This window comes from Penicillium vulpinum (genome assembly GCF_028829585.1).
Source record: "Penicillium vulpinum strain IBT 29486 chromosome Unknown utg000001l_segment0_segment0, whole genome shotgun sequence".
NCBI classification, from domain to species: Eukaryota; Fungi; Ascomycota; class Eurotiomycetes; order Eurotiales; family Aspergillaceae; genus Penicillium; species Penicillium vulpinum.
The window spans coordinates 1996768-2009186 of record NW_026643241.1 but is presented as its reverse complement, the minus strand read 5'-3'; the positions used below and the strand labels follow the sequence as shown (position 1 = coordinate 2009186).

Below are 12419 nucleotides of genomic sequence, written 5' to 3'. Positions count from 1 at the left end.
TTTTCTTAGCACTTTCTTTGTTGCTGAGCTCATAAAATATCCCGCCCTCGACCTCTTTCCTTTTTCTCTATTTCAAATATTATTTGGCCCTGAGCATTTACAAAGAAACGACTTGGTGTCCACTCTTCCCATCCTGGAACCAAATAAACCTATTTCTGCTGTCATTGAAGGGAGTTTAGACAAAGCCGTCCTCAAACAACACAGGAAGGCTATGTAGTTAGCAGCGAGAAGATAAAGAAAACAACCGGGATATCAACCTTCGGATGCGCTGCCTTTCTACAATTTGTTCTAGTGCCGGACTCATATCCCTGGAATGTCATCTTGATTCTTTCACAGAGCGCTCGCTCATCCACGGCGATATCACCTTCAATAATGTACCTATCCTTGGCATTAAGGCGCATTTCCACCTCTTTGAACACATAAGGCTGGACCCTCCTTCCTTTGAAGAGAAAACTGCGCTTTCAAAAACTTCCATAGATGATGGCGTGCTTCGGCCTTAGCAACCTCGTTGCTCTCCTCGGCATCCTCTCTGTCGCTCCGACAGCCACGTTAGGTGCAGCTGTTACCGTTGCACCTCAAGCAAGCAGTGACGGTATCTGCTACAAGTATGTTGTTCAGGCTGGCGAAACCTGTTCTACGATTGCTCAAGCACACTCTATCACCACGGCCGATATCGAAACCTATAATGCTCGATCCTGGGCATGGTCTGAATGCGGACAGATACCGCAAGGTACTTTCATCTGCCTTAGTGCTGGAGAGCCTATGATGCCAGTTGCGCTTCCAAATGCTATTTGTGGCCCCCAGGTTCCTGGAGCAATGCGCCCTGCTAACTGGTCCGAGCTGGGGTCTTTGAATCCGTGTGCGGCTAATAAATGTGTGAGTTGAAATGTTGAAAATTCGACTCTGGGCTTTGAAACCTAATATTTGAGCAGTGCTCTTCTTGGGGTCTTTGTGGAACCACTTCGGATTTTTGTACTTCTGTGGCTTATGCCACTATACCATCATCTATATCCACCGGCACCCATTCCACTGAATGGACAACATCGAAACAGACAACCGCATCTACTAGCACTAGCACAAGCAAATCTGTTCAGAAACCTGTGACTAGTAGCAAGACATCATCTATTAGCAACACCATATCGACCAGTACAATCAAGTCTACCCCTAAAGCTACATCAACCACCACGACCACTAGGACTACATCCACCAGCAAAACCGCATCGACGACGAAGTCAAACGAATCATCCCAAACAAAATCAAGCACTAGCACCAGCCAAGCCCCAACTGTTAGTCTATGGTCACTCACAATGTACAGCAAGAAAGACTGCACTGGTGACTACTACGTACTCCAAGGACACAATGTGGGTTACTTGAATACTTCCTGTCTGAACCTGCACGGAGGTCTGAGTAGCAAGTACACAGACACGGGTGTTTTCTGCAAATGGTTTACAAACGGTGGCGACTCTAACACTAATTGTGATGCCGGCACCCTTGAGTCGCCCCAATCCTGGATAGTTCAGGGAGGTCTCTGCACTGTATCCAATGCTAAAGACTGCAATCATGCTGGTGGGTACGATAATTCTTATGGGATTGACCTCAAGTACGTCAAGTCTTGTCGGAATCGGGGCAAATTTGATACACCGAAGTTCCTCTCTATGGAGTGTTACATACCTGAATAATGTTCCAAGGTTGTATTACAGCTTGAGGTTGAGAGCTTTTGGTGTGATTTATTACTTCTGATCTAGCCTTTCGAGTATGATTCATGTTATACAACCCATTTTTATAATAAAAAGACAGATCTGGGGTTCTCTGAGATGCATTGTAGATCTATTGTTTATATGTGTAGTTTTATGCTGTAAATAGTTTATTAGTCTGGAATAATTCGGACGCTGTGAATGCCTATTTATCTCCACTGAGTGATTTAAATAAATAGACCTAGGAAACCGCTTATAATTAGAGGCGAAACTTCAAAAATAAGAAGAGAAACAAACTTAGAAAGAGACAATAATGCCCTATTGATCAGCAGCATCGATTTGAGAATAGCAACGATAAGGAACTAAGAGCCTGAACGACCAGCCAGTTAGGAGCTGATTCCGCCGGCGAGTGTGATCTGCGGCGCGCATAGCAAATATCTGGTGATGCTTCGGTTTAAAGCGCTCGAAGTCGAAGGGAGTCTCGAACAGAAGGCCTTCGATCGACCGTATCCGAGATATCGCCACGTATGATAGGCCAGCCGAGAAGTCCTGGCGGCTGAGATCTAACACTGCCTCGGTGACCGATGTCCCCTGAGACTTGTGGACGGTGACCGTATACGCTACAGCCAGCGGAAATTGGGTCCAGATATTCTGTAGTAATATTACTCGAGTACCAATTGCGAGCTCTAGACACAGGGCGAGGTTTCCTGCGAGGTCTGTCGGTATATCCTTAGCCTGCGAATGGCCCGAATTGACCGCGGTGACACAGATTACCGGTGCGTTGAGGTCCCGTAGCCTGGTGTGGTTATAGTCGCCTACTGCATCCTTGGCAGGATAGATATATAATGCTGCGCCGAGACGAGCTATATCTGCTGGAGCCATAACGGACCGGACTCGGGTTACCAGTAGGCGCCAATCGCCTATCGTCACATGGTTAAGTCGGAGATTATCCAGAGCCATTCGGAACCCCTGCTGTGCCCGACCTTGCTGTCGAACGATCTCATCGAGCTCTACCGTCTGGTAAACCCCATAATAGATCTGACGCGCCTGCTGTTCCTCGATATCTGTTAGCTCACCCTTCTATTCTTCAACTTCATAAATTCTCTACCTAACGTTCAAAATAGCCACGCTTTTGTCCATAGTTTCTCTAATAGCTGCAAACACATAGGGCAGTTGATCGGGCTTAATTTGCCTAATTAACTTGGTTAACTAGTATTCAGTGAAAGAGACACCTCGCTTACCTGATGTTTATTATTTATAATAATTAGAGAGCATTAGAAAGTTAGCCTCATTTCTAGAGAGACCTGCTTGCTAGGTACCTCGTATTTTATTGATGGACCATGAAGTGATCCGTCTGTGCACCTCTTCGTCGTGTTGGTCCTCTCTTTGAATTTCCTCTAGTCGCGCGAGTAGGACATCGACGGCTTGACTAAGAGTGCACATCAAAAGATTGTAGATTTGTCGTAGGTTTCTAGGATCACCCCTGAGGTCGGGATAGCACCGCTGAATCGACTGCAACTGGCGATTGATATGGGCTCACTCTGTGGTCTGCTTTCTTTTGCGGTAACGAAGGGTCGTAAGGTCTTCCATCTCCTCGTCACTGTAGGAACGCACAGGATGGTTATCCGCCATAGCTGTATATCACTAGGAGTAGCTTGTTGAGATAGCTCAAAACTTTAAGAGAGACTTTGCTTACTGATTTTCTTTCTGGGGATATGATAGATGATATGTTCCTTTCAACAGATCTTGCAAGATACTTCGAGAAGAAATGTTTCGAATAAAGAAAGATCTTATCTTGTAGGAAAGAGGAAGGAGTGAAAATCCAAGCAGAGTCAGGCTTGTGACCCACCAAGATGATCTTCGAATACTTATCCAATGTCACAGTATAAATAGTATAAATCCAAATATATAAATACGGTCTTCAACCGTTCAAGATGAAGCAAAGTTCAGGCGAGCTAAGGTAGAATTTGAGAGCTAGATGAAAAAGTAATTTGCCAGAAGTGAATGTTAAACTAGTCAAGATTGAAGAAGAGGATCATAGGACAAGCTTGATCAACGCTCTAGTTTAGCATCCCCGTTTGATTGCCCTTTTTCTATTCTGTGAATACAAACCACCTTGTTATTTTTGATGAACGAATATTGTTCCCCCTAATTAACTAGTCAACGATTTTATAATATTTTATTATGTTTCAACTTACAATGAATGACTAGAAACATTCATCTTAGAAGTCCCATGTACACTGTGCCTGTTGCATACTTCAATATACGCTATTCCTAATATGGAACATTCAAGGGCTTGTCCCTGATTGGCTGAACATGTGGGCTTTTGAGTCTCCTTGCGATGCGATTTTGCTATGTCGATAGATACTTTCTTTTTACTTCCAATGATAATGAGCTATGGTATCAAAGTTCTAGTTGACCCTAGATGGGCTCGATGAAATGTGCAACTTTTGATCCCAGATGGCTATTCCCGTCAAATCTCATCATGTTTATTATCGAGGTGCTCAAACCTGAGAGTGGACAAGAGTATTGGCCCCGTGATTAATACTGAACTCATCCCTGAGCTCACAGTACATTAAATCGTCGGCAGTTTGAAGCCGCAGCAACCAGACTTGCTCCGCAAGATTCGCGGCTTCACCGGGGGAAGTCCGGACTGAAAAACTGTGGGGAAGCTTCGGACGATCAGCTGTGATATTTGCTGCATTATCATGGGGAACTCAGAGCTGAGAATATGAAATGGCAATCTACGATTCCATACAGATCAAGTCGTTCGGGGTAAGTTGAGAAAAACCAAAGAAAAAAAAGGTAAGGTGGTCTAAGATTCCTTAATGGCCAGGACATACCCTGCAGTGCGAGGATGAGCTAGCTACACCTAAGCTTGATAGTAGTCTCCCACTCACTTCCGTGCTCGAATTTCCCGGATAAAGTCCAAGCAGGAAATGATGACATCCCCAGGCCGTGCGAGCCCCTCCAACCCTATTGACATGGACGTGTGGGGAGAATGTGGGAGAAGCGGGAAAGATTTACTCCGCCGTGGTCATGAAGCCAAACGCAAAATATGGTCGGCAGCATCACTCGGGCATTGCACTGTTGAAGATTCTCTTTTTAAAAGACGTTCGTCGTGCCATTTTGTTCTCTCTTTCATTTGACATATTTTAGATATTCCTATCCCTTGTCGTGTTAATACCCATCACGTATATATCTCCCCGCATACCTCCGATAACATGGCGAAAGCTCCTCAAGACTTACAAATCGCCATTCTGGGCGCAGGCATGGGCGGTCTGACTTGCGCTTTGGCTCTGGCTAAACAGGGATTCAAGAACATTGATGTTTACGAAAATGCCAGCGACCTCGGCTTTGTCGGCGCTGGTATTCAATTGGCGCCAAACATGGCCCGCGTTTTGGATGGACTCGGTGTCTGGAAGGGTATTGAGGCCGAGGCTGTGAATATTGAGGATACATCAGTGCGAGGTATGTTGCGGTATACTAATCAAACAATTTACCGTGATCTAATTTGTGTTTGCAGATGGCGCAACGGACACTGAGCACGCACATGTGGACCTGCAATACATTGAACAGACATACGGATATAAGCACATGGTTGGCCATCGTGCATCATTAGCCAATGGACTATACGAGGGCTGCAAACATCACTCCACAATCAAGTTCCATTTCGGAACCAACGCAGATAACGTGGACTTTGGCCCTCGGCCATCATTCACAGCTAAGCCTCGCGCGGAGGGAGCTGCTCCGTTCAAGGTTGAGTGCGATTTGCTTCTCGCTGCGGACGGTATTAAGAGTGTCACCCGTGTGGAGATGCTGAAGCGATTGGGGGTCGACGTTGGTGTAAAAGACACCCATCAGGCTGCCTATCGTATCATGATTCACAAAGATCAGATCAAGGACGATCCCGAGCTTTTGGCCCTCATCAATAGCAACCGTGTGACACGCTGGATTGGCGCAAAGCGTCACATTATTGCCTACGCCGTCTCCAACAATACCATCTACAATCTTTCCACCACCCAGCCCGACACCAATTTCGCAGCCGCCACAAACGCTACCTACACCACCAAGGGCTCCAAGCCTGCCATGATGAGCGTCTTCGCTGACTTCTGCCCCATGGTTCAGCGAATGTTAAACTACGTTCCCGAAGGCGAGGTCTGCGAGTGGAAGCTGCGTGTCCACGACCCGCTCCCCACTTGGGTTCACGATTCCGTTGCCTTGGTTGGTGATGCTTGCCACCCTACCCTGCCTCACCTGGCTCAGGGTGCTGCACAGGCTATTGAGGATGGAGCCGTTCTCGGAGTGGTTCTCTCCAAACTCCCCGATACCACCCCCGAGTCTATCAATAAGGCCCTCCGCGTTTACGAGAAGGTCCGCAAGAGCCGCGCTGAGGCTTTGGTCGAGATGGCTACCGCTTCTGGTCGTGCCCTGCACTTGGGTGAGGGTGCTGCTAAGGAGGAACGTGACAAGCAGTTTGCTGCCCTCCGCGCGGGCAAGGGACCCGTGCCTGATAAGTGGGCCGATGCCGATGTACAGCGTGAGATCTATGGCTTTGACTGCACTAAGATCGCCGCGGATAATTTCGATGAATACTTCTCGCAGATGTAAGTATTTTTTTTCTTACACTAGCATATCCTTTTTTGCATGTTGATATTTCCTTTTTGTATACATATGGCCTTCGAACTACACGTCAAAAGAAATGATACTATCATGACAACTCCAACCAGTTTTGCTTTCCCTTTCCTTGAAGCATATGATACTAAACTATTTTCATTCGTTCAGGGATATTACACCCCGTCACTCTAAGCTTGCATAAAATCTGGGCAGTTGTGCTGTACATAATGTGTCTCACATAAATTACATATATAGATCAATGAAACCGAACATAATCATGGGGGCATCTTCGATCGCACAATTTCAACCACACATCGAAGTCGCACATAGGGGAAAGTATATTCCCAGGCTCATCATTAGCTGTCTACAAAACGCCAAACGCCCAATTTATGGAGTTCCCCGCTCTCCTGCAAATGGGATTGGACAATACAATGCTTACCATGGGGCTAAGCAAGGGAGTTGGGCATCTATTTAAGGTCATCTGTCCTTTCTCCTAAGAGCAGTTCTTATTCGGAGTATTAGCTATTCCATAATTATGTATTACGCTAATATTCTGCTGTTGGCTTGAACTTGCCTCTATACCTCCTTCCCTCGCCATTGCTACAATCTTCCTTCTTGTATCAACATGCGTTCTGAGATTGACTGGTCTCTCCGGCCAACTTATTCGCCAGATCAACTGAGCCGATATTTTGACCGGATCAATTTCCCTCAGAGGTATCGGGAGTCGACTATAATTAAAAACGGCGCGAGTGCCGACAACCAAGCCGCCTTGTCTCTCTTGGAGACGTTACAGCGATACCAGTTAGCGGCTGTGCCGTTTGAAAATCTTAGCCTTCATTATTCGGTGCACCGCAATATCTCCATAGATGCACAGAGCGTTTTCGAGAAAGTTGTGGATTCCAACTCCGATCGGGGCGGCTACTGCATGGAGAACAATGTCATATTCGGGACGGTCTTGCGCAGTTTAGGCTATAATACCACTTCAGTTGGAGGTCGGGTCAACGAAGCCGTCCAGCCTATGTCAACGTCGAAGAACTGGACCGGCCCTAAATTCCAAGGATGGTATGACGCCCCTTATTCCCCATCTCCTGGAACTTAATCTTGAAACTAAGTACTCAACAACTAACCATACAACAGGAACCATATGATCAATATTGTTGCAATCGGCGAGCAGAAGTACCTCGTAGATGTGGGATTTGGTTCCAATGGACCACACCGGCCCATGCCATTAGTGCATGGGTTCGAATTCCACAACGTCGGCGAACAGTACGGGCGGCTGCTCTATGGACCGATCACTCAACAAACGCTTAAGGGTCAGTCTCTTTGGCAATATGAGCTCAACCACGGGAAAGACACATGGATACCCGCCTACTGCTTCACCGAAGTCGAGTTCCTTCCTGAAGATTTCACAATCATCAACTACTATATCAGTCGAAGCCGGGAGAGCTGGTTTACCTTCCACATCGTGTGCGTACGAATGCTTCTAGACGAGAAGGGCGAGAATGTTGTGGGAGACTTGACACTGTTCAATGATACCTTAAAAAGGCGTATTGGAGCAAGGTCTGAAGTGTTGCAATGCTTTGCCTCCGAGGAGGAGCGCCTGGCGGCCCTAGAGAAATATTTTAATATATATCTCTCACGGGCGGATCAAGCGAGTATTCGCCACACTATCTCAGAGATTCTCTAGGCCGGGCTCAAAGGAGATGAAATATACCTTTGTTGCTGGCGGTCCCGGGTTTGGGGGTTAGACCCGAGGCCACATAATCACTGAAGGTGCTGGATCGTTTTATTTGATACATTTAGGATAATTGATCGTGATGGCCTTCGTTGTTCTGTTCTTGTCTTATTTCAATCAAAAAATCACTATGTACTTTGGCGAACGGTAGGCTCATATGCCAAGATACATAAACGCAGTTCAAATGCAAATAAACGTCCAGTATCCCTCAAAATTGGGAAAGATGTGATTTATCGAAGTTAATCACATGTTGCTTCTTTCGCAAGGTTCGTTTTAGAGGAGCCATTTTCGCCAAAAAGTTGTAAAATTTGTTTCTATCCGGGGTGAGCCACAAATGACTTTGCCCATCAGCATCGACGCGAACCTCAAAAGTTCAGATATCCTTCTAACAGGGTGCATTGAAGCAGCGCCATGGTGTTCTTTCCAGACTCCTGATCATTTCAAATAAATGCCTTTTCCGGCAGTATGTCTACAGCGTGATTTATCGATTCTCTAGGCTAATCAGACTGGTCACAGACTCCATCACCATTCCGCCTCTCCCGCCGCAACCCATCCACGCGCCGCAGTGGCCCTCAATTCGCCCCCACACCTCGGTTTCTGCTGTCACAAAGTGCAACACAGAAGGAAGATGATGATCTTGATGTGATAGATGATGATGGGCCATCTTCAACGCGCAAAGTCGCGCGTAACCCGCCTGCTACCCAGAGCCTCCCCCGCTCGCGCCAACAACGCGACGTGATCGAGGACTCTGATGATGCCGCAAAGATAGCAGATATACGAATCGGAGGGAGAGATGCGGACGAGATAACAGGTGATGCCATAGAAAGCACTCCTCCCGAAGAACCAGAGACTCCGGGCATCCTGGACGCTGAGTTCGACGCACTGTTTGCGCCTGTCAGAGATGGGAATAAAAGGCGTCGTGTGGAGGGAGCGACGCCCTTCGGTCGAAGCAATCTTACACAGATCGACCCAATATTATCATCGCCACCTGAAACTGCAAATCCTACAACTGATCCCCTCGATTTACCCGATCAAAGCACTACGACATGGGATATGGGTACTCAGAGAACTCCTGCACCAAGTGCACGTCAATTTGCGCCAGCCACATCAACGCCAGGCAATATAAAAACGCCATTCCGCGGTCGTCCTCGGTTTACGCTTTCCTCAACGGCAAAGCCTCCCAGTAGCCAGTCCGCACCTAAATTCAAACTAAACACACTGGGCATATCGCCGCCTGAGAGGCGGAAACCGGCTTTTGTTTTGCCTCGCTCGCCGTCGCCAAATCCGGATACAGAGGAAATTCCCGCGCCATTCTCTCCCTCTTCGCGCACGCTGAATCGCCGTAGTCGAAATCGACCTGGTGTGTCCAATTATATTCCTGGCGGAATGGCCGCTGAGGTACGTGGCTGGATCTTGGAAATGGGGACGAAACGTGAACAGGTGCCAATGCCCCCGTTGGCTCGAGCGTCAGACTTGCAGGCGGTGGATGCCTCACTGGAAAAGCTGAAGGCGTATCTCCTAACTGCTCGTGTCATCAATGTCAGCCAGTCAACTCTGGGAGGCTGTGGCCCTCTCGCCTTCCTTCAAGCAGAAGTGCTTAGTGGGGATTATTTGCAAGGGAAAAACCCCAATGCGGCCTTGAATATCATGATTATGGGACTCTCGCGGTCTAAATCCGTTGTTCGTCAAAATCCCTCGCATTCTGATGCCCCTGTAACACCAAATCTGCGGAAAGGGGATATAGTGGGAATTTACAGAGGGCTCAACTGGAGTTTGGAGCTCGGGAATCACTTCTGGGATCATCAAACACCTGGTCAAATATCTGACTACGTGTCGGAGTGTGGCCTATCTGAAAATGATGGACAACCAGAGACAAAAGAGGGCTGGCTCATAGCCATGGAATGGGACCTCGTGGAAACAGCCCCATGAGTGACAGTGATTTATATCAATATAGGGAAAGGCGTTTCGTTTTCCTTCGTTATATTTCATAGACTTGCTTACATGTACCTAATGTGGTTCTGTATATCATGGCTGATGATTGCCTGAGCAAAAACAAAACAATCTTCTATTTGTCCCTGTGAAACATGAAGCGATATCGCGGCCTAAGGTAATCAAATCCCAAATTCGAATGGCCAACATTCCTCAAGACATGGCAGATTATTGCCGGTCCTCTTGCGATGAATTATCCTGCAGGTGTTGAAGCCGAGGTCGGAATTGTAACGACACTCTGTCGGGTATACAGAACTCCTCTGGTTCGAGGAAAATGCCCATTTTTCTTGCTTCCGTGACATGCTCCTCATCGTAATGGTCCCGCCTCAAAAGATACTCAATTACGCGGTCATACCAATAGCCATCGAGGAACTCTTCGAGGGGAAGGCCAAGCTCATCAAGTTTGCTTTCCATCTCTTCCGTCAGTTCTTCAAATTCTTTGACAAGCAAACGCTGGTCATCCAGGATCCTACTAATTTCCGTCTCATCTCTTCCTTTGTTGAGGAACACATCAGGCGGAAAATTTTCTTCAACTTGATCTATTTCAGTGCAGCACGTATGTGTGAGGCCCAACGCATCAAATGTCAACGCTCTGACTATCGCTCGCAAAAGATCTGGCCAGGAATCCTGCCATACAACGAGAGAGCAGATCAAGATCCGGAGGCAGTCATCCTGGATTTTCAATTGCCATTTGGATATCATAAAAATGATGGCACGGAGCGCAACTGAGAGTGTGGTACACCCGCCAGGAGAGCAGGCGCAAATGCAACCATCTTGTGAGGGAGGGATAAAAAAGCATGCATCTCCCAATTCAGCCACTCCTTTTTTCCAATTGCGATAGTCGGAGCTATCTGACTGATGCAAGACCCCCCTAAAATGGCAATTGATAACTTGGGCCGTGAGCAAATGAGCGGCGTTCGCATTTGATCTCGGCAATTTCCGGTCAACACTGGCACCTTTCGACACCAACCAGGCGGCAGACTTGATGACCACAGGCGTGTCTTCTGATATGCGAGGAGGATAGAACATCATTAAGGGTGTTTGGCCATTGTGGTCAGGTACATCAACTTCGTGGAAGCCAAGTTCGTAAATGTTATCCATGATCTTGACGAAATCAATAGATGGGTCGGCTAACCATGTCTGGTAGGTGGCTATGGATCCCACTGAATCAGTCGCAACACGCAACGCGATCGGGACATCTATCCCATGGCCAACTAGGGCTCTGGATATGTTTGCGGGAGGCCCATCGAGAGGTGGCATTTGATCTGGTGGCAAGGAATATTCTGCTAGCATACATAGTCTTCTTCGTCTTGCTGCCAACTCGGAGATCAATAGTGGGTATCTTCTGCCATCATCGTAGATACCATCATAGTTCTGCTTGCTGTAGACAAGGTCCTCTATTCTAATCACGCATCCTGCTTCGAATAAAATAGCGGCTGAAGTTTGGTATTTTTCTCCCTTGCCCTTAGCAAGTAAGGGAAAGTGCCAGTGTGGGTTTGCTCCTGACTGCAGAAGAATTTGTATACCTTTTGGCCACCCAAGTGCAAGTTCTAGTGGCCAAGTGTTGCCTATCCTATCATTTGGCGAAGCATGTCCCCTTGCCAAAGCTTCTCTGAGCTGTTCCTCGGACTCTTGAATAATTGCCTTGGCTATCTTCGGGGCTTGAATCACTGATGATCTAAGTTAACCTCGCAAAGAATCAACAGAATATATCCCTGGGAGAGGGGAAAAGAGACAACATACATTCTTCATCGTGAGAGAGAATCAGTCCAAGATTGTGTTTCAAATTGTCATAGTAGGGAGGATTAGAAAATATATACCTGCCGGGATATAACTGGAGTGGCCCTCTCAATTCAATCAGGTTCGAAATCAATGGAAGATCCTGCATCCCAAATACAGCCTTGGCGCAAACATCCAACAGTGCACTACGTCCCCAGTGATCTTCTTTCTTTGGCTTCATGCCGCACTCTAGCATGAATTTGAGGATTTCTGACGTAGGCTGAAAATTATTCATCGTACGATACATACACCAGAGGCCATCAGAGCAAACCATCTATCTTCAATAAGCGCCATGTTTGGGGTAAGGGAATTCGTGAACATACATCCATGAGAGATTTAATTCCACCATCTTTCCCCGCAGTGAATGTGTCGTAGGGAGACAATGTTTGCTCGGAGAAGGCATTCAGCAGTTTTGGAATGAGCGGATCACCGATGTTCCCAAGCCCAATTACCACACAAGCTGTACGATATCTCTCACTATCCTCTCCCCACACACTTTGAAACTGCAAAGTTGGGGCAATGGACAAGCCTCCAGCCCCTCGAACCATGGAAAAAGACACAGATATTGCAAATTTTAACACGCTACTGTGATAGCTGTATGCTCT

At 47.0% G+C, this 12419-nt stretch overlaps 6 protein-coding genes across 6 annotated transcripts; 4 read left to right on the top strand and 2 right to left on the bottom strand.

Annotated features, from left to right (window-relative positions):
• Positions 1–480: 480 nt before the first annotated feature.
• N7479_000746 (uncharacterized protein) lies at positions 481–1679 on the top strand (the record flags this gene model as incomplete). Its single annotated transcript, XM_057248444.1, has 2 exons — positions 481–876; positions 933–1679. The coding sequence occupies 2 exons, from the start codon at positions 481–483 to the stop codon at positions 1677–1679; spliced, it is 1143 nt and encodes a 380-aa protein (XP_057112876.1).
• A 333-nt stretch (positions 1680–2012) lies between these two features.
• Positions 2013–2654, bottom strand: N7479_000745 (C-terminal helicase domain-containing protein; the record flags this gene model as incomplete). Its single annotated transcript, XM_057248443.1, has 1 exon — positions 2013–2654. The coding sequence occupies one exon, from the start codon at positions 2652–2654 to the stop codon at positions 2013–2015; it is 642 nt and encodes a 213-aa protein (XP_057112875.1).
• Positions 2655–4918: 2264 nt separating this feature from the next.
• On the top strand, positions 4919–6305 carry N7479_000744 (putative monooxygenase; the record flags this gene model as incomplete). Its single annotated transcript, XM_057248442.1, has 2 exons — positions 4919–5165; positions 5221–6305. 2 exons carry the CDS (start codon positions 4919–4921, stop codon positions 6303–6305), a joined length of 1332 nt encoding a protein of 443 aa, XP_057112874.1.
• Positions 6306–6936: 631 nt separating this feature from the next.
• N7479_000743 (arylamine N-acetyltransferase family protein) lies at positions 6937–7998 on the top strand (the record flags this gene model as incomplete). The annotated part of the gene is made up of 2 exons (XM_057248441.1): positions 6937–7373; positions 7449–7998. 2 exons carry the CDS (start codon positions 6937–6939, stop codon positions 7996–7998), a joined length of 987 nt encoding a protein of 328 aa, XP_057112873.1.
• Positions 7999–8494: 496 nt separating this feature from the next.
• On the top strand, positions 8495–9975 carry N7479_000742 (uncharacterized protein; the record flags this gene model as incomplete). The annotated part of the gene is made up of 2 exons (XM_057248440.1): positions 8495–8509; positions 8563–9975. 2 exons carry the CDS (start codon positions 8495–8497, stop codon positions 9973–9975), a joined length of 1428 nt encoding a protein of 475 aa, XP_057112872.1.
• A 228-nt stretch (positions 9976–10203) lies between these two features.
• On the bottom strand, positions 10204–11295 carry N7479_000741 (uncharacterized protein; the record flags this gene model as incomplete). Its single annotated transcript, XM_057248439.1, has 1 exon — positions 10204–11295. The coding sequence occupies one exon, from the start codon at positions 11293–11295 to the stop codon at positions 10204–10206; it is 1092 nt and encodes a 363-aa protein (XP_057112871.1).
• Positions 11296–12419: the final 1124 nt, after the last annotated feature.